The sequence below is a fragment of the Chelonia mydas genome, chromosome 6 (assembly GCF_015237465.2).
Source record: "Chelonia mydas isolate rCheMyd1 chromosome 6, rCheMyd1.pri.v2, whole genome shotgun sequence".
NCBI classification, from domain to species: domain Eukaryota; kingdom Metazoa; phylum Chordata; order Testudines; family Cheloniidae; genus Chelonia; species Chelonia mydas.
The window spans coordinates 15,060,866-15,080,096 of NC_051246.2; the positions used below are offsets into that span (position 1 = coordinate 15,060,866).

The 19,231-nt window shown below is 58.3% G+C and overlaps 1 protein-coding gene across 1 annotated transcript; it reads right to left on the reverse strand.

The window, feature by feature from the left end:
• Window positions 1-4,131: 4,131 nt before the first annotated feature.
• Window positions 4,132-13,550, reverse strand: LOC102931111 (aldehyde dehydrogenase family 3 member B1). The gene is given in 11 exon segments (XM_037899307.2): window positions 4,132-4,670; window positions 5,004-5,103; window positions 5,415-5,581; window positions 5,819-5,852; window positions 5,854-6,206; window positions 6,593-6,674; window positions 7,032-7,117; window positions 8,629-8,749; window positions 9,003-9,113; window positions 10,998-11,160; window positions 13,437-13,550. Coding segments are annotated over 11 exon segments (1,488 nt in total). The 5' UTR covers window positions 13,514-13,550; the 3' UTR covers window positions 4,132-4,476.
• Between the last annotated feature and the right edge of the window lie 5,681 nt (window positions 13,551-19,231).

Consider the following 19,231-nt stretch of genomic DNA (forward strand, 5'->3'; position numbering starts at 1 on the left):
GAAATAACAAAAGTGTTATATAAATATTTCAGTTCTGTATTTGGGAAAAAGCTGTATGATGTAGTTGTATCATATGATGACTCTTTCCATTCCACTAGTATCTCAGCAGGATTTTAAACAGCAGCTACCAAACTTAGACATTTTTAAATCAGCAGGCCTGGATTACTTCCATCCAAGAGTTTTAAAAGAGGTGGCCGAGGGAACTGCTGGACCATTAATGATGTTCAATACATCTCAGAAAATTGGGGATGTCCCAGAAGACTGGAAGAAAGTTAATGTTGTGCCAATAATTAAACTGGATAACCTGGGTAATTATAGGCCTGTCAGCCTTACATCAATCCTGGACAAGATAATGAAGCAGCTGATATAGTAACCCATTAATAAAGAATAAAAAGAGGACAATGTAATAACTGCCCATCAACATGGGATTATGGAAAATAGATCCTGTCAAACCGCCTCATATCTTTTTTATGAGATTACAAGTTTAGCTGATAAAGGTAATAGTATTGATGTAACAGACTTCTGTAAGGCATTTCACTTGGTATCACATTTTGATTAAAAACTAGCATAATACAAAATTAACTTGTCACACACTAAATGTATTAAAAACTGGCTAAATGCCATATCTCAAAATGTAATTATAAATGGGAAACTGTCATTGAACAAGTGTGTTTCGGGCGGGGGGGGGGGGGGGTCACCCAGGGTTCAGTTTTTGGCCCTATGCTATTTAACATTTTTATCAACAACCTGGAAGAAAACAAAATAATTGCTGATAAAGTTTGCAGATGATGCAAAGATTAGGGAAGTGGTAAATACTGGAGATTACAGGTCACTGATACAGGGCTCAACAAACCATATACATTTGAATATGGCTAAACATAAATGTATACATCTAGGAACCAAGAATATTGGCCACACCTACAGGATGGGGGACTCTATCCTGGGAAGCAGTGACTGTGTGAAAGACTTGGAGGTTGTGATGGATAATCAGCTGAACATGAGCTCCCAGTGCAAGACTGCAGCCAAAAGGGCTAATGCGATCCTGGGATGCATAAACAGGGGAATCTGGAGTAGGGGAGAGGTGATTTTACCTGTATATTTGGCACTGGTGCGACTACTGCTGGAATCCTGTGTCCAGTTCTGCTGCCGTTATGGGGTTTGCCAGTCACCACTAGGGGCACCTCCTGCTGGCTGCTCTGGGGCTCAGCTCTTTCAGCCTGGCGCCCTCTTCTTGCTGTTCCTTGGCCTGCTGTCTTGCTCTGGGGCCCCTCTCTTGCTCCTCAGAAGCTGCAGCGCCTCGTCTCCATGGCTTAGCCCTCCAGCCAAGTCACAATGGTCCTCCTCTTCCAAGGTTCTACAAAGTCCTCCACAGCCTCCCAGGCACGCGCCCTCAGTGACTGGGATGAACAGTCCCAGACAGTCTTCACGATCACTGCCCGGATCGTGCCAGTCCTTCAGGGGCCGTAGGGGAACACAGGCCCACCCTCTATGCTGGGTTCTGGTCCAGGGGTCCTGTCTCCAGCAGCCAAGCTCTGTACTACCCCAAACCTTCCTGCCTCACCCCTAGAGTACTCCCTACCGTGCCTGTCCCAGGCTTGCATTGTCCACCCTATTGTCCACCCATAGACCCCTATGTCCTCCTGGTCTACTAGCCAAACCTTCCTCTTGGGGCCAATGCCCCTTTCTCTCCTTATCCCAGGGACAGCGACTGCAGTTCTCCTCCCTGCAGCCTCTTTCTGCCACCAGCCGCTTGGTTTTATAGACGCCTCTCCTGTTCCACCACAGGTGAGCTTCCCTTACTTAGGGCTCTCCTCTCAGCCTAAATGGTACGGTAAGGAGGGTCAGCTCCCAAGGTTCACACTCCCCCACTCTTCTCGCAGAGGTAATTGCTACCCCAAACACCCCTTTCGTGGAAAGAGCAGGCAGCCACTGGTTCCAAGCGTGGACCCCTTGACCCAGATAATAGTAGATTTAAATTCCAAGGAAGGATTGAATCCGCCACCTGGGAAGAGAGTCTGTCCAGACCCTTTAAGTACCCAACGGACATGCAATTGGAGAATCCTGAGTGACCTGCACTTGGTGGCTGGAAAGCAGAGGTAGCTGCTAGTGAGCTCTGACAGAACTAACAGCCAGGCCTTGTTGTTTCCGGCAGAACAAACAGTCCAGAACATGTTTTTATTCTGAGATCACGAGGAGAACCGCGTCCAATTTCACAGGTAAATTATCTAGGCAGAAGGCTTTCTGCTATTTAGGAGAATGTTTTGCATGTTCTCTGACCAGTCGGCCTCCTGCGGAGTCAACCATGGAGTGCCCATAGCGTGTGACGAAGAGCTGCTGGGTTGGGGTGCAGCAGGCGACCATGCTCTTGTGAGGTCAGGTCTAGTTCTGGAGGCAGTGTCAAGGGAGGTCTGGCGGACGGGGTCAGCAGAGTAGAGAACTGAGGCCAAGCCAGTGCTATAAGGGATCATGCAAGCACGATCCTTCTTGATTTCTGAGCAGCGCCAGGGGGTAAACATACATCTGTTTGTCCTTCCAGGGTAAGAGGAAGGCGTCTGTGAGAGGTCCCTGTTACCGGCTCTTCAACAGAAATGAGCCTTACGCAATCCAGCCTGAGAGATCCTTTAAAGCAGCAGGCATGACACACGACTGGTCCAGACTTTATTCTGTTTGCACATCACAGATGTGATCAAGTCATGATCACTTACATCTAAGCCCCATTCATTTTCAGTTGTTATCAGTTCCCCTTTATCTGTCAGGACGAGAGCTAATCAAGAATTTCCCCCATGTCGGCAGCAATGCTTTCTGCGTGAGGAACTTGTCATCTATAACGTTTTGCAATTCAAGGGTGTTTCAGTGCTGACAGCAGGACACCTCCAGCATATGGCGCTCAAATTAAAGTCCCCCATGATCACGCAGCGTTTTCCCAACACATTAAGATGTGTAAGGATCTGGTCATCCTACTCCCTAGTGCATGGGCAGTGCATAATAGAGGCTAAGCCTCCTCAAACCTTGTGCAGCCGGGGCCACAGGGGGAGGGGCGGAGTTCTCTGGCTCCCCCTCCAGCCCGGCTAGGCCACAGCGGGGCTGTGACCAGCAAGCGGGGCTGTAGCCTCAGCCAAAAGAGGCGGGGCAGGGGGGCTAGCCCTAGTGTGATTTGGTGGTTGTAGCAGACACCAACTAATACCCTGTGCTTTATCTGTTAGGACAGCAGGTCTCAAACATTAGCAACCCGAAGACCCCCATTTAGATTTAAATTTTTTTGCAGACCCCCAAGTCCCGGGCTCAGCCCTAGCCTCCACCCCCCACTACACCCCTTCCTCAAGGCCCCACCTCTTCCCGCCCCTGCCCCTCATCTTCCCTGCCTCTTTCCGCCCCCTCCCCCGAGTGCACCCTATCCCCATCCCCTCTCCTCCCTGCTCCCTCCCAGCATTTCCTGCACCCCACTAAACAGCTGTGTCATGGCGATGCTCTGGAACTACTCCCCATGAAGCCAGTCACGACTCTGGGGAAGTCTCCTTTCTGTGAGCAGCCTGTCTGCAGGACACAAAGCTCACACAGCTTCCACCTGCCTGGGTCCGACCTCGGAGCATTCAGCATCCTCTGCCCCTCCGTGCACTTCCCACAGCGAGTCCGCCCAGGCAGGCTCCTGGAGAACCCAGAGGGTCCTGCACCCCAACTTCGCAGTCAGACGTGACTCTCAGCCAGCCAGTAAAACAGAAGGTTTATCAGACGACAGGAACATGGTCTAAAACAGAGCTTGTAGGTGCAGAGAACAGGAACCCTCAGCTGGGTCCATTTTGGGGGGCAGTGAGCCAGACAACCACGTCTGCCCTTCACTTCATGTCTCCAACCAGCCCCAAACTGAAACTCCCTCCAGCCCCCCCTCCTCTGGGCTTCGTCCCTTTCCCGGGCCAGGAGGTCACCCGATTCCTTTGTTCTCCAGCCCTTTAGCTCTCACCTTGCAGGGGGGAAGGGCCAGGCCATCAGTTGCCAGGAAACAGGGTGTCGGCCATTCTCTGTGTCCAGACCCCTGCACACACCTGCCCTCTAGGGCTCTGCAATGATCATACACCCTTATCCCACCACCTAGATACTTAAGAACTGCTAGGGGAAACTGAGGCACCCCCACACTATTCAGAGGAAACATTAAGAACAGTCCCACTGGGAGGGAGGGAGAGGAGTTGAGGGAGGAACAGGGAAGAGTTGATCAGCAGGGCCGGTGGACCCCCTGGGGTATCCTCACAGACCCCAGTTTGAGAAATGCTGTGTTAGCACATTGAGCCTTAAACATTCCAGATCATTTTCTTCCCTCGTCAGCAGGGGAAAGAGGAAGGCTGGAGAGTGTCTTTAACCCATGGAAGGGGGGGTCAGATTTCCTAGGTCAGCTCGGGAGCTCAAGCCAGCTGCTCCTCCCCGGCATGGCAGTCAGGTAACACATGAGTTGTGTGGTGCTGGGTGGCTGGGCTAGGCCGCCCATCACAGCAGGGTGCAGGTGCCCGTGTGCTTGATCCTGAAGGTGGAGAGCACCAGCCCCCTTTTGCGCTCACTGTAGGGTGGGTAGCGCAGGGAGTTCATGGTCTCCAGGCCCATGCTGCGCAGGAGGCAGGCGCGGTGGTGAGAGAAGGTGTCAAAGCTGAACTTGCCATGGTACAAGCCCATCCCACTGTTCCCTAGAAACAGAGCAGAGCTCGGATACGGGCACAGGCCAGGGCCCAGCCGTGCCCACCCCCACGGTATGATCCCTGCCCACTGGGCCCTGCCTGCCTGCCCGCCCACACACACACACACACACACACCCCCCACGGTACGATCCCTGACCACCCCCCCCCCCACAGTACGAGCCCAGCCCACTGGGCCCTGCCCACACAGCGTGGCTCAGCCACGGGGAGCAGCCCCACCCACCCTCAGCATACGATCCCTGCCCATAGAGCGCGGTTCAGTCACGGGGCCCAGCCCCAGGCTAGAGGGCAGGGAACAGGGGCAGGCTGGGGGCCCAGACGTACCAATCCCACCAAAGGGCAGCGAGATTAGCGTCATTTGCATCACGGAGTCGTTGGCACCAAAACCTCCGCTGCTCGTCCGCTCCAGCACCCGGCGCACCAGCTAGGGGGAAGCAAAGATGGGAAGTGAGGAAGCCCTCATTTGTGACGGATACCCACCCGCAGCTACCCCAGTGCTGCCACATCAGATGGCCCAGAGCCCCTCCCACACAGCTGCTTCCCTCCGGGAGGGGTGACCAGGCCCGGGCAGAGTGCGGGGAGCCAAGCAGAGCCATCCTCCTGTGGAGAGTGGCCCCAAGGTGGTGGGGTCGTACTGCCCCAGCAGCGAATGGATGAAAGACCGGTTCCAGCATGGAGCTGTGGGCCCAGGCATGAGTCCTCAGCCAGAACTAGCCCTAGATCCCTGCCCCGTACCTTGCTGTTGGCGGCGAAGACGTACACGACCAGCGGCCGCTCCCGGCTATTGATGAAGGCGATGGCTTCGTCCACGTCGGGCACGGTGACGATGGGCAGGACGGGCCCGAAGATCTCCTCCTGCATGGCAGGCTCCGACGGCTGCACATCCACCAGCACCGTGGGGGCTGTGGGGAGGGGGCATCACTCACTGCACAGGGGCACATGGCAGCCCTCATCTGCCATGGGTCTGCCCCCATCCAGCCCTGCCCTGGCACCGGAGCTCCCCACAGGCCCTGCCCTGCCACCAGAGCTCCCAGCGCTCATTTCTCCACCATCAGGGCTCCCCCTGGATCCGCAGGCCAGAACCCCAGCTCCCTGGCAGTGGGTCCCCCAGAGCCCCACACCCTGGCCAGGGCCCTCACCGATGTAGCGCTCCTTCTCGTCCGTCTGCCCCCCCGATGGCCACGCGCCCGCTGCCCAGCAGGGCCCGGATGCGCTGGAACTGTTTGTCACTGATGATGCGGGCGAAGTCGGGCGACTCCCGGGGGTCGGGGCCGAAGAACTGGGTGATGGCGTGACGCAGGGCGGGCAGCAGCTTCTCCTGCGTCTCCGCGCTGCACAGCACGTAGTCGGGCGCGACGCAGGTCTGCCCCGCGTTGAAGCAGCGCCCCCAGACCAGCCGGTTGGCCACATTCTGCATGTCGCTCTCGTCAGCCACGTAGCAGGGGTTCTTGCCCCCCAGCTCCAGCGTCAGCGGCGTCAGGTGCGTAGCCGCAGCTGCCATCACGATCTTGCCCACTTGGGGGTTGCCTGTGGGGGTTGGGGAGACACGTCAGGGCAGAGACCTGCCACTCTTCCACCCGAGGATGCAGGCAGCCTCGGCCTCGCCCAGGAGGGGGAAGGACCCTGCATCTGGCTGGGAGCTCCAGTCACTCCCAGGCCCAGTCTTCAAGGGCCTCAGCACTCAGAGAGTGACTCAGGTGGGATTCCAGCCCTGGAGAGCCTTCTCTTGGCCCAGTCAGGAGAACCCCGAGGGGCCCAGAGCCACTGGCCGGGCCCCAAGTGTGTGTCCTGGCAATGGGGGGAGTTCCCTGGGAGAGGGAAGGCAGAGGACGTGTGGGGGGGGGGGCTGGACGGTGCCCTCTGGTGTGGAAGGGGAGGGAACCATGGGGAGGACTGGGTCACTCGGGACATACCAGTGAAGAAGATGTAGTCAAACTTGTTCTCCAGCAGCTGGGTGGTCTCCGCGGGGCCCCCAGTCACCACAGCAAAGCAGTCCTGCAATCGGAGAGGGGAGGGTGTGTGGGGTCATCTTCATCTTGCCCCCTTTACTCTGCCCCACTGCTGTACTGTTCCCCTCTCTGCTCCCTGTGGCCCTGTCCCCATCACTCTGGCTACCGGCACTGACGAGGCATTGGGGGGGAAGGGGGCACTGGGGAGCAGCTCAGTGGGTGCGGGGATGCAGTGGTCGAGGTATTGGGGAGCACAGAGGATAGCTGGGTGTGGGAGGCTGGGGCATGGGGGCCAGCTTGGCATGGGGCAGGGGACTGGGCATGGTGCTAGGTGTGCAGAAGTGGCTCGGTGCCTGGGGAACAGGAGATGGGTGTGGAGCCAGGGAAGGGGGCAGCTCCTTACCTTGTCCAGGTAGCTGGGCAGCAATTCAGCCACGAGCTGCTCAGTGCTGCTGCTGATCTCGGAGGGTTTGATGATGACACAGTTCCCTGGTGGGGCAGGCGGGACGTCACTGAGCAGCACAGACACCTCCCCTCCCAAGGGCCTCGCCTCAGCACCCGACCCGGCACCAGGGCCACTGCAGGGAGGTGTCCCTAGGGAACACACCAGGAGCCTCATTTGCGGCTGGGGCAGGTTGTGGGTTAAGAGCTCTGGCCCAGAGGATGTGGGTGTGATACTTCACCCCATATTCTTCACAGTGATATTATTATGATATGATTATGGCATAATTATGATGCACTTTATGCAAGATGGGTCATGTAAGGTGTCATTGGGAAGGTTATGATTTGCTGAATATGATTATCCTAGTTGTATGCATGTATCATTTTTGTATCTGAAGTTATAAATACTGACTATGTATCTATACTCAAATGTAGTTACACCTGGATAATGCCCACTAGACAAGATGCTTTTAGTGTAGATAGATGGCTGCGAAGAGCCTATTCAGGGCAATGGGCCATTAGGAAAAACAACAGGCCTTAGGAGAAGCTTATCCCCCACCTGGTGAGCCTTCCTGAGAACGCTACAAACAGCCTGTAGGTAATGGCTGCTATGACTCTACAAGGACATGTGACCAGGCTACTCCATCTTGGGATGTCAGTATTTTCCCACAAACTGGTCTGGGAACCAAGCTGTGGGAACAAAGGCTTCCCGCCATATGCTAAAGCTATATAAGGCAGGGAGTGACATCATCTGGGGTTCTTCACTCCCCACACAAGAAGACTCCTGGAAACACCAGGAACAAAGACTGAACCGGGAGAAGTGCTGGACCCAGGCTAAAGGGATTTCTAGCCTGTGTATGAAAGACCTGGGGATTCCACGCTGTAAAGCAAGTGCAGCTTGCCCCTTAAGAATCTACAGCCTGCTTGCATCATTTCTCAGGGTGAGAATCTGCTAATTCATATCCAATCTATTTAGTATATTAAGCTTAGTTTGTGTTTTTTATTTACTAGGTAATCTGCTTTGATCTGTTTGCCATCACTTATAATCACTTAAAATATATCTTTTGTAGTTAATAAACTTGTTTTTGTTTTAATCTAAACCCATGAACTTTGACTGGAGAGCTTGGGGAAAATCTCTGCTTGGTTACCACAAGTATGCATTGCTCTCTTCATATTGAGGGTGAGGCGGACCTGGTATTAAACCCATATACTGGCGAGATTTGACCAGGGCAGGACAGTACTGCTCTGCAGTCCCAGGCTGGGAAGCTGGTGGTTAGAGAATCTGCGTGTAATTGCAGCTGGGTGTGTCCCTACCTGTGTGAATGCTGGTGAAAATGCAGGCTGGAGGGCTTTGTGGTTTGTCACAGCAGCACAGTGTGAGAGGGAGCCCAGGCTGGTGGGTCAGGGGACTCAGTGATATTCCAGTTCCAGGTGGCACCACGGGGAGAACCCATCACAGTAGGGACCATGCTGGGGGTGGGAGCTCTGCCTGGAGCAGGTTTCAGGCTGGGGGGTAGGGACCATGTGGAGGGGGAAAGTGTCCCTACTCCCTGACTCACCAGCAGCGATGGCCCTGACCAGGGGCACCAGGATGAGCTGCAAGGGGTAGTTCCAGGGCCCGATGATCAGCACCACCCCATAGAGCTCCTTCCGGATGAAGGCCGTGTCCAGCTGAGTCACCTGAAGGCAAAGCCTCGGCATCAGGATCTGGGGGAGCAGGTCCCAGGTCCTGATGGGCGGGGGAGTGAACTGGGCCGTAGGGACAGGAGCCCTGGCTCGGCTGTGGGGGCAGGTCCCGGTTCAGCCTTGGGTGCTTGTTCCCGGTCGCCACAGGCCTAGGCCTGGGGGTGTGTTTCTCCCCCCATTTCACTTGGGGGAGGGGCACGTCCCCTCTCTCTCCCCGCTCAGCCCAGAGGATGCGTCTCCTCCTTACCAGGTTCTTGTCCACGCCCTCGTCCTTCATCCAGCTGGACAGGTTGTTGAGTGCGTAGTTGACCTCGTTCTTGACCAGGATAATCTCAGAGAGCTCCACCTCGAAGGGGGGCTGGGGGCACAGAACAGCGGGTAGCTTCATCATCCATCCTGGCCATGCCCATTCTGCCACTACTTTGAGCTGGATGCTGTGTGCCTCAGTGCATCCTACTGCCAGGCACTGGAGGTGCCTGAATCCCATAGCCAGCTGGCTGGAGAGCAGAATTGCTCTGGTGAACTGAATGGAGCCTGCCCCTGGGAACGGAGGCCCCGGAGGAGATTACGGATGCCCAGCCAGTGGGCCCTTAACCCTGAGTGGCAGGGAGGCCAACGCAGGCTGGGCTCCTGAGGATGACAGCAGGTCTAGAGCCAGAGCAGGGAGGACAGTGTTAACAGACTGGGCTTCCAGCTGCTACTGGGAAACAGAAGCACAGATGAGGGGAGAGCGAGTGCAGCTGGAGCTCAGAGGATCAGGGCATGGCACAGGGGCTACAGGGTGAGGGGCTGGCTCTCTGGCTTCCACCAGTGTGAGCTCTGCTCTACACCCCCCTCCCCGCTTATGCTTTGCTGCCTTGCCGAACCTGGATTCCAGGTGACACAGGCTACCTGGTTTGGAAAGGGCTGCCTGGCATGGCCGCAGATCCTGACAGACAGGCATTGATCCCCGAGGGGTAAACGGCTCTGAGCAGGAGTCTGGCTCAGTGGGACATGCTGGCCAGAGCTCTCAGGGTAAAGCAGGAGGGCTGGAGCCCAGAGGCTCCGTTTTGGAGGCAGTGAGGCTGTGTGACTGGCCCTGGAGGAGGAATGGGACCTCTTGGGGGCCTGGTGCACAGAAGGGCTCCTCTGAGCAACTGTTTAAAGACTGGGGCATAGACCAGACCCTGTGAATCCATGACACCACCAAGGCCTGGGACACACAGCTCTGCCTATCCACCACTACAGACCCTGAGGGAGGCGTGGGGCAGGGATAGGACCAGCTGGGGGAAGCTCACTGGGGTGGGGGCAGATGCAATGCCATCTCCCCTGGCAAAAGGTCCCCTCATGGGTCAGTGCGGTCCCCGGGCCAGCGGTGCCTGGACTCTTCACCAACACCAGACTCTCACGCAGCCACCTGGGTGCATGAGGCCTTCTGCCAGCTCCGGGCAGCCAGGAGATGCTGACCCATGCCGGTAGGCAATCCCTGGCCTCAGATCTTCTCGCCTTTGTCACCTCCCAGCTGGCCCCCAGCAACGCGACAGGCCTGGGCACAGAGCCGTCCCACCTGCAGGAAATGCCAGCTGGAGCAAGTCACCGTAGCACATCTCCTCAGCACCACAGGAGCCCTCACCCCATAATCTCACCCTGCACTGGCACCCCATGGACAAGAGAGACCAGGGCTGGGTCAGGCGCGTCTCAGTGCTCCATGGCCTGGGCCCGGCGTATCTAACAGAGCCTAAAGCCCTGGGAGGGGGACCAGGGTTGACAGCTCCACTCCTTGGGCCAGGTGGACTCTCTGCCACCAGGCAAAGCTGGTCTGTGCAGGAGACAGAGCCTCCTCCGGGGCCGGTCACAGCCCAGGGAACGAACTGTCCTGGGAACTACGGTTCATCCCAGCCTTCCCCTCCAAGGGCCAGGTGCTGCTCCCAGTGGCCTTCGCTGACAGAACCCAGAGCAGCAAGGACATTTAACTAGACCCTTCCAAAACACCCCCACCTGCACACACACAGTCCCGCCCCCAGGGGAGAAGAGAGGGGACCACATGCTGCAGTCACCTCACGTAATGCACAACCCACAGCCCTCGGCTCCTGCGGGGAGGAGGGTGGGCCAGGAACCTGGGCAGATGAGACCCCAGTGCACCCCCTGCTAACTGTGCTGTGGGGGATCCCCAGGGAGACTCCCCATTCCTCCTCCAACCCTTCCCTACAGGGAGACGTGCCCCCCACTTGCCCTGTGCTGGGCTCAGCCACACCCAGCTCACCTTGCGCATGTCCGAGGCCATGGCATCCAGGATAGGCTGCTTCTTGTCATCCAGGAAGCGGCCCAGCGCCTCCAGCTGGGAGATCCGGTGCTCAGCGGTGCGCGTCTTCCCCGTGAGCCACGCAGCGCGCAGGCTGCTCACCAAACCCAAATAGGGGTTCATGCTGGTTGGGAGGGAGTAGGTCAGCCTGTCCTGGGAGGACCCAGAGTCCCCCATCCCCAACTCTCCATCCACACAGCCGCTGACCCCCACCCACCTTCACGGCCACTGATCCTTCCCCCTGCCCATTCCCATGGCATCTGAGCCTCTAACTCCCCTCCCTCTGCACCCGCTACATAGCCCCATACTCTCTGATCCCCTAATCCGCAGCCCCTGCACTCCCTGTCCATCCCCACAGCCTCTGAGCCCCTAACCCCCTCCCTCTGCATCCCCTGTCCATCCCCACAGCCTCTGAGCCCCTAGCCCCACTCCCCCTGCAGTCCCTGCCCATCCCCACGGCCTCTGAGCCTCTGACCATGCCCATCCCCACAGTCCCCAACCCTGACCCCTGTCGGGGGGGCACAGGCAGTGGGGGGGGTCTGCCCTCTTCGGGGGGGTGCAGATGGGGAGTGGAGTGGTCCAGCCCCAGAGGGGCCCAAAGGGGTGGGAATTTCAGTGAAATCAGGGACGGGGGGGGGGCAGCCCTGACTTGGACACAATCCCACAACCCTCTTCTGCCCCCTACCGCCCCATGAAACAAACCCCGCCCCCAGCGCCTGATCACCCTGCCCCCGCAACAGGCCCCGCCCCGAGCACCTGTTCACCCCGCCCCCAGCGCCTGTTCACCTCGCCCCCTCAGGAGGCCCCGCCCCCAGCACCTGTTCACCTCGCCTCCGCAGCAGGCCCCGCCCCCAGCGCCTGTTCACCCCGCCCCCGCAACAGGCCCCGCCCCCAGCGCCTGTTCACCCCGCCCCCGCAACAGGCCCCGCCCCCAGCGCCTGTTCACCCCGCCCCCGCAACAGGCCCCGCCCCCAGCGCCTGTTCACCCTGCCCCCGCAACAGGCCCCGCCCCCAGCGCCTGTTCACCTGGCTCCCGCAACAGGCCCCGCCCCCAGCGCCTGTTCACCTCGCTCCCGCAGCAGGCTCCGCCCCCAGCACCTGTTCACCCCGCCCCCAGCGCCTGTTCACCCCGCCCCCGCAACAGGCCCCGCCCCCGGTTCCGGATCCCCTCCGTACCACGTACCTGTCGCGGCTGTTGGGATTGGCACAGCCCCGCCCCCTTCCCGCCATGCTGATGACGATTGGGCACCGCCCGCCGGCGGAGGAAGGTGATTGGCCGGGCTGGGGCGGGGCTGAACCAGGGGTGGGATCTTGTGGCCCTTCACTCGCTGTGATTTCCTGCCGGGTGATGCGGCCACGGCTCCGCCCCCCGCCCCCAGGGCAGGGCAGGGCAGAGACCTAGAGCCGTCAGCGCCCGGCAGCGCTGGAGGGGGCTGGGAGCCAGGACTCCTGGGTTCTATCCCTGCTCTGGGAGGGGAGTGGGGGTAAGAGCAGGGGGCAGGCAGGTCTGCTGGGTTAGAGCGGGGGGCTGGGAGCCAGGACTCCTGGGTTCTATCCCTGCTCTGGGAGAGGAGTGGGGGTAAAAGCAGGGGGCAGGCAGGTCTGCTGGGTTAGAGTGGGGGGCTGGGAGCCAGGACTCCTGGGTTCTATCTCTGCTCTGGGAGGGGAGTGGGGGTAAAAGCAGGGGGCAGGCAGGTCTGCTGGGTTAGAGCTGGGGGGAGCCAGGACTCCTGGGTTCTATCCCTGCTCTGGGGGGGGGGTGTGGGGGTAAAAGCAGGGGCCAGGCAGGTCTGCTGGATTAGAGCGAGGGGCTGGGAGCCAGGACTCCTGGGTTGTAGCCCCACTTGGGGAGTGGGGTCTAGTGGTTAGAGTGGTGGCAGGGACTGGGGGCTAGGGCTCTGGTGTCCTTTCCTGGCTTGGGGAGGGCAGTGGGGTCTAGTGGTTAGAGGCTGGGGGCAGCTGAGAGCCAGGACTCCTGGGTTTTATCCCAGCTCTGTCCTGCAGTTGTTCAGAGCACGGATTTATCCTCCCATCAGTGTCCCGCACAGGTGTGACCCTACTGGCCTGTGGCCCGTGGCTCCCTGCTGTCAGTGTGAGGATGGGCCTGCCTGGCCGGTGTTGGTTTGGTTGGGAGGAGACTCTGCCATTGGGTGCTCTCCCCAGTAAGATGCTCGGAGGGGCAGGGACTGGTGGCTTAGCGCAAGAGCCCAGCGCTGCCACTGCCCTCCTAGGCCCTAACCCTGCTACAGTCAGCAGGGCTTGGCCTGGGCCCCCTTTGTGTGGTGGTGGGGGGGTCTGGCTGCCCCAAGCCTTAAACCTGCTAGCCCACCCATTCGGCTCTGCACCCCACAGCTGAGGTGACCCACAGAGCTTGGTGTCTCTCGGCACTCGGCCCCTCACCCAGCAGCTTTGGAGTCCGTCTTGCCTGTGTCGCTACCCGTGGGCGCCTTCCCTGGGGTGTCTCTGTTTGCGTCCATGTTGTTACCCTGGAAGGTGTTGGTGGCTTTCAACAAACGTGTCTTTGATCTATAGAAAGTCATAGAACTGGTTAAAGTCAATGGCTGTGCTAAGCACCTGTCATTCAGGCCAAAGAAATGGAGCAATTAAATGTCCCTTTGTGTAGTGGTAGCTGGAAACACCAGGAAATCACTGTCCAAGGCAATGAACCTCACGGCATTGAACCCTTTGTGGGGTGATAAGCTGGAAACAATAGGAAGGCAATGAGGCTCACAGCAAAGCTAATCACAAGCAATCAATCCAATGGAAACCCTTTGGCAAATGTTGGGGAGCAAAAGGAGGAATGGATTGGTTGTGTGTGTATGAGCAAAGAGAGCAGCCAGGCTGCAAGAGATGCAGCAGAAAGTGGGGCCCTGGAGGAAGCAGAGACCGGGCTGCCTTCGGGCAGGGAGCTCACTGGAGGGGCAGACTTGTATTTCTGAGCAGGGACCTGCCTCCTGTTTGTCTCTGCTGGGCGCAGGGGACCGGACTCTGCCTGCGTTCTTTGGGCAGAAACGGGATTGCACCAAAGAACAGCCCTGATGCGTAGCCTCCATTTCTGCTTCTAATGGAAACAGCCTGGCAAGGTCTGAATGAACCGCTGGGGCCAAAGGGGGGACAGTGTTTTCAGCTGTAAAGGGAAGAGGAAATACCCCACAAATGTTACACCTGGCATGGTGTGTGTGGGGGGGCACCCTGCTGGGGCTGAGGGGGTGAGGGTTAATGCATCCTGTGAACCCTTCATTTTCTCCAGCCTGCTGGATTGGGCCTAGGAGTTCGGTCCCGTTCATACAGAGCAGAGGTGCTGTCCCAACACCATGTCTGTACTGCAGTAAAACACCCACAGCTGACTCAGGCTCATAGGGCTCAGGCTATGGAGTTAAAAATAGCAGGGCAGATACCCAGGCTGGGGATGGAGCCTGGGCTCCAGGACCATCCCCACCCCCACGCCCCAGCCCAAATGGCTACACCCCAATCGTACAGCCCCACTCCTAAGCTCCACGAGCCTGAGTCAGCTGAGCAGGGTGGTGCTGGCTAGTAGATGGGGGGGCGCTGAGCAGGACCAGGCTTGCTGGGGGCCACTGAGCGGGGCTGGGCTGGCCAGGGGATGGGAGGGCACTGAGCAAGGCCGGGCTGGTCAGAGGACGGGGAGGAGGGCACTGAGGGGGCCTGGCTGGCCAGCAGATGCGGAGGCGCTGAGGGGGCTGGGCTTGCCGGGGGATGGGGGGGCACTCAGCGGGGCTGGGCTTGCCGGGGGATGGGGGGGCACTGAGTGGAACTGGGCTGGCCGGTGGGGGCACTGAGGGTCCAGGCTTGACAGAGAATTGGGGGGCACTGAGGGGGCTGGACTGACCAGAGGAGGGCGGGGGGGGGGGTTACTGAGCAGGGACGGGCTGGCTGCAGGGGGCACTGAGCAGGGCTGGACTTGTCAGGGGATGGGGTGGAGGGGCACTGAGGGGGCCTGGGGTGGCCAGGGCTTGAGAGATCCCACAGGGTTGCTCTGATCCAGGTTCTCTGTCCATTCGAAGTCCTTCTCAGCAGAGGGCCTCTGCTACCCTGACTTGGACACCCCCAAGGGTGGGCTGGGCCCAGGGGCCTCACTTGAGTGTTGCAGGGGAAGAACTGGGCCCTTGGATAAATGACAGTGCCCCAGTGTCCCACCCCGGCTGGCCTCAACAGGAAACCCCAGAGAACAGGGAGCAATGCACCCACTCTCCAGAGCTGCTGGGCACAGGGACGGGATGCCAGGGCCTGCCCAAGTCTCCCAGCACAGAGGCAGAGTCTGTTCCGGGCCTGCATTAGCAGGGGCAGTTGGTCAGTGCCAAGGTGTGCGTGGGCCGGGCAGTCCCCTTGCCCTGCTGCCCTCCATGCACTGATGCCCCCATGTCTCTCTGTGGGTGCTCTCCTCAAGGATCTCCACAGTTGACAATGCCCCAACGGGGTTACCTTCCTCCACACTCACGCAGTGCTGACCCACCAGGCTCCTGAGTAAGAGGGGCACAGGAACCCCCAGCCTCGCTGGCATTACCTCTTCTCTGCACAGCACCCGGCCTGCTCCCTGCCGGGGGGTTGCAACAACTGCTGTGCTGACGGTGCCCAGCTGCCTGGTATTCCTGATGCATCACCCTGCCGTGATGAGCCTGATGCTGGTTCAAGGGTTAGTTTTATTTGTGTGGAGGTACCAAAGTCTACAGGGTTCAGCCCTGGCGCCTGGGGCAAGGTCGCCTGAGCTGGAATCCACAGGGATGGGAGAGGCCCCATCCAGTTCCTCTCCTGTGCCCAGAGCAGGATTCACCCACCGCCTATGCTGCCCCTAGCGGGAGCCTGGCATCCACACTGGCCAGCAGGCATGGTAAGCATCACTGCCCTGCCCGCTCGCCCGAGGATAACATGGCAGACCAAGTACAGCTCTGTCCTGGGCAGCTCCACCCCACAGCTGCCTCCAGCCGCATGCTCTCTGCCAGCATGACTGCTCCCCAGCCAGCTAGGGAATCCCCGGCCCTGTGGCACGCTGCCCCCTGGCACTGGCTGTCCCAGATTGCTGTCCTGTCCCACATTACCACAGCTCTTGTTACCTGCCCCACCCAGTGTGTGTGTGTGTATGTGTGTTCCCACGGCGGGCCGTGTGATGACTCCCAGGGTGTCAGCTGCATTGGAGCAGGTTCCCTCCTGCTCATGTTCTAGCCCCTGGCCGTTGCTCTGTCCTCACAGCTCCTCCCAGTTGAGTGCCCCCCCCCCCCCAGCAAGCAGTTAAATTGGATGGGCTCTCAGACCACCCCATGTGGCACCCCCTGCACCCCACCCCGCAGCTCCTCCCATGTTTGCCAACCAGTAGGGGAGCATTGACTACAGCTGCGTGGGACTGGCCTCAGGATGCCTGGGTTCTGCAGTGCCTCAGTCAGTCACTCCAGCATTGATCAGGAGTAGGGGGTTATCCAGGCTCGAGAGCCCTGCAACAGGTTGGGAAGGAGGCCACTGACAGGGGTCAGCAGAGCCTCATTTAAAGGGAGGCAGCGTTTGGGGGTGGCACAGAGCCTCCAGAAGGTTCAGGAAGCACCAGTGCCAGTGCCCGTGGTTGGAAGGCACAGGAGCAGAGCCCTAACCCTGTGACCCAGTGCAGCCAGCAGAGGGGGGCAGAGAGCTGCAGCAGGGGGTTTAGTGTGGGGCACACAGCAAACAGCCCCTTCCTGGAGAGGTCCAGGCGTGGAGAGGTGGGTGCCCAGGCTGGGAGCATGGGCCATTCCCACTAGCAGTGAGTGCCTGTGTCCTGGTAATCACCAGGCTAGCAGCACCCCCATGTGGGGCCATCATGCAGCCACCTACCTGCCCACGTTCCCAGACACCTGGAGCTGGCCAAAGCTCTTTTGAGGCCAGAGTGACCCTAGAAATGTACACTGGCCTAGCAATGTGGGTTATGGGGGTGATTTCTTCACATTTCTATACCAGCTAGAGCCCTGGCGCACACCCAGCTAGACCAGCAAAACCATCCAAATCCTTTTGCCACTATAGTTTATTTTGGTCATGGAACTGGCAAATGGAATTTCCCCAGGGGGTTGCCCACCTGGCCACATGATATTGCTATCAGGATAGCTATCCCAGCACATCCCTCCTAGTGTCCCTAGCACCCCTTAGGGACTGTAGCCGCTGCCTGCCAAGGATGGAGTACCCTGCTATCCCCTGGAGACAAGGGATGGCTCCTGGACTGCACAGGCCCCTGGGAAGGGATGAGCTCCTTCACCCAAAAGCTTCCCCAAGGCTGAGGGGGTGCTACTCCCTCCCAGGGGGCTACCAAGGGGGTGTGAGCAGCAACAGGGCACATGAGGGCCAAAGAGAAGGCAGGAGCCTTAGAGAAACTGGCCCTGATCTCCCCATCTGGCTCCTCCTGGGGCAGGCTGGTGGAGATCATTTGGGATACACAGCCATGTGGCCACCAGCTCCCCTCCCTGTCCCGGGCATGTCCCCTGTCCCAGGGCCGGTCCTTAGGGACCCAACTCAAGTCAGAGGAGATTTGCACTGGGGTAAACAGCTGCACTCCCTATCTCAGGTCCTTATCCAGTCACTTGTGGAAGTATAACATTGTATAAGGGGACATGCTGGATACATTGTATATGAGAAGTCATGCCAAAACATGTTACAAAGTACCTGAGGGAGCACACGTAGGGACAGTTAGCTTTTGAATGGAGAAGCAATTAAGATAGAGCCAGCACGTCTAAGAAGCAGGCATCAGAATGGAAGGTGTGAAGGGCAATTAGTTAAGTTAACTGGAAGCTGTTAAAGGAGATTGTTAAGGGTGGCAGGTAATTGAAGATACGTGACTGGTCTCAGGGATCTCGAAGGGTGGTAACTAAAAATCTTTTTCTTCTTTTGTCTGTAACTTCTCTGTAACTTGTTCTCCAAAAAACTGTAAAAATTAAGAGACACAAGCCCCACCTTGGGGGCTCACTTCTAAATGTATTAGCAGAGCAGCTTTGCTAATAAAACAGAGTGGTCTGATAAATTGTGAGTCTGAGTCAAACTTTGACACACTGCAGTATCTGGACACTTCACACTCCTTTGTGTGTTTATCCTCTCACCCCCAGTGCAGCAGGGCCAGGTTGTGACCCCACTGCAGCCCTGAATATTCACACACTTGCTCAGCCTCTCTCCTCTAATGCAAGTCTCACCCAGGCCAGCAGCTCATGTCTAGCCAGGAGGAGGCCAGGTAAGCGCTGCCTTATGGCTTTCGGCCGCAGTGTCAGAGGCGAGGCTGGCACAGAGGGAAAATTGTGCCGTCTGAACCCTGCCGTCTGACTGTGGTGTGTGGCACTAGCTGCTCACACTGTGCTGAGCATGTCCTCTAGCCACAGCACAGAGCCCACACACCCTCCACTGACTCCGGGCACCTGACTCACCTGCCATGCCCAGCGTGCAGCACGCCGATCTGGGCCACAATTAACGTGTTAGACACACTGGCCATTGCTGTCATGCCCAGGGGGCCTGCATTAGCAGCCTTGCTTCCCTGGCTTTTATTCCTCCCAGTCACACGCAGCAAAGCATCGCCTGGGGCACCTCTCCCATGAACTGCTGCACAGCTGCGATGTACGGCAGTTTGCAGGCGCCCGCAAAGAAATGATCCCAGTGCCTTGGGGGACAGCCATGGGAGCACTGATTGTTCCACAAGAGCTAGATTGTGTAAGTGCTCACTGAGCCAAGGGCTCATTGTGTTAGTGCCCCAAAAAGTCCGCAAATTCAGGCAAGGCCAGGCCTTATTCAATGGGTGCTGAGAACCTTCATCTCCCACTAAAGCCCAGGGGTTGGCATGGACACTCCCAGGAACAGCCCCTCTGGAAGTCACGCTTCAGAGGGCTGCAAATGGCTCCCAGAAAGCCAAGCACCCAAAGGGGGACGCGTGTGCAAGCTCTATTCACATTGTTAAAGCAACAGGAAGCAAACATGGCTCTAACGGACTCACTGGCCTGGACAAGGGCATGACCCCCAATACACTCATTGTCACGGTGAGTCCCACATCCAAACGGAAAGGTCCCTCTGGCTGCAGGCTGATTATACCAATCACACAGGGCAGCCCTGTTGCCACTGGGGGTCCAAGGGGTTCTCCCACCCTCAGCAACAATCCCCCCTCCTTCCCCCCAGGATGGTGTCTCCCCCTCTTTCCCTGGTCCCTCTCGCTTGCGGCACCACCTGGGCCCCTGTTGTCCAAC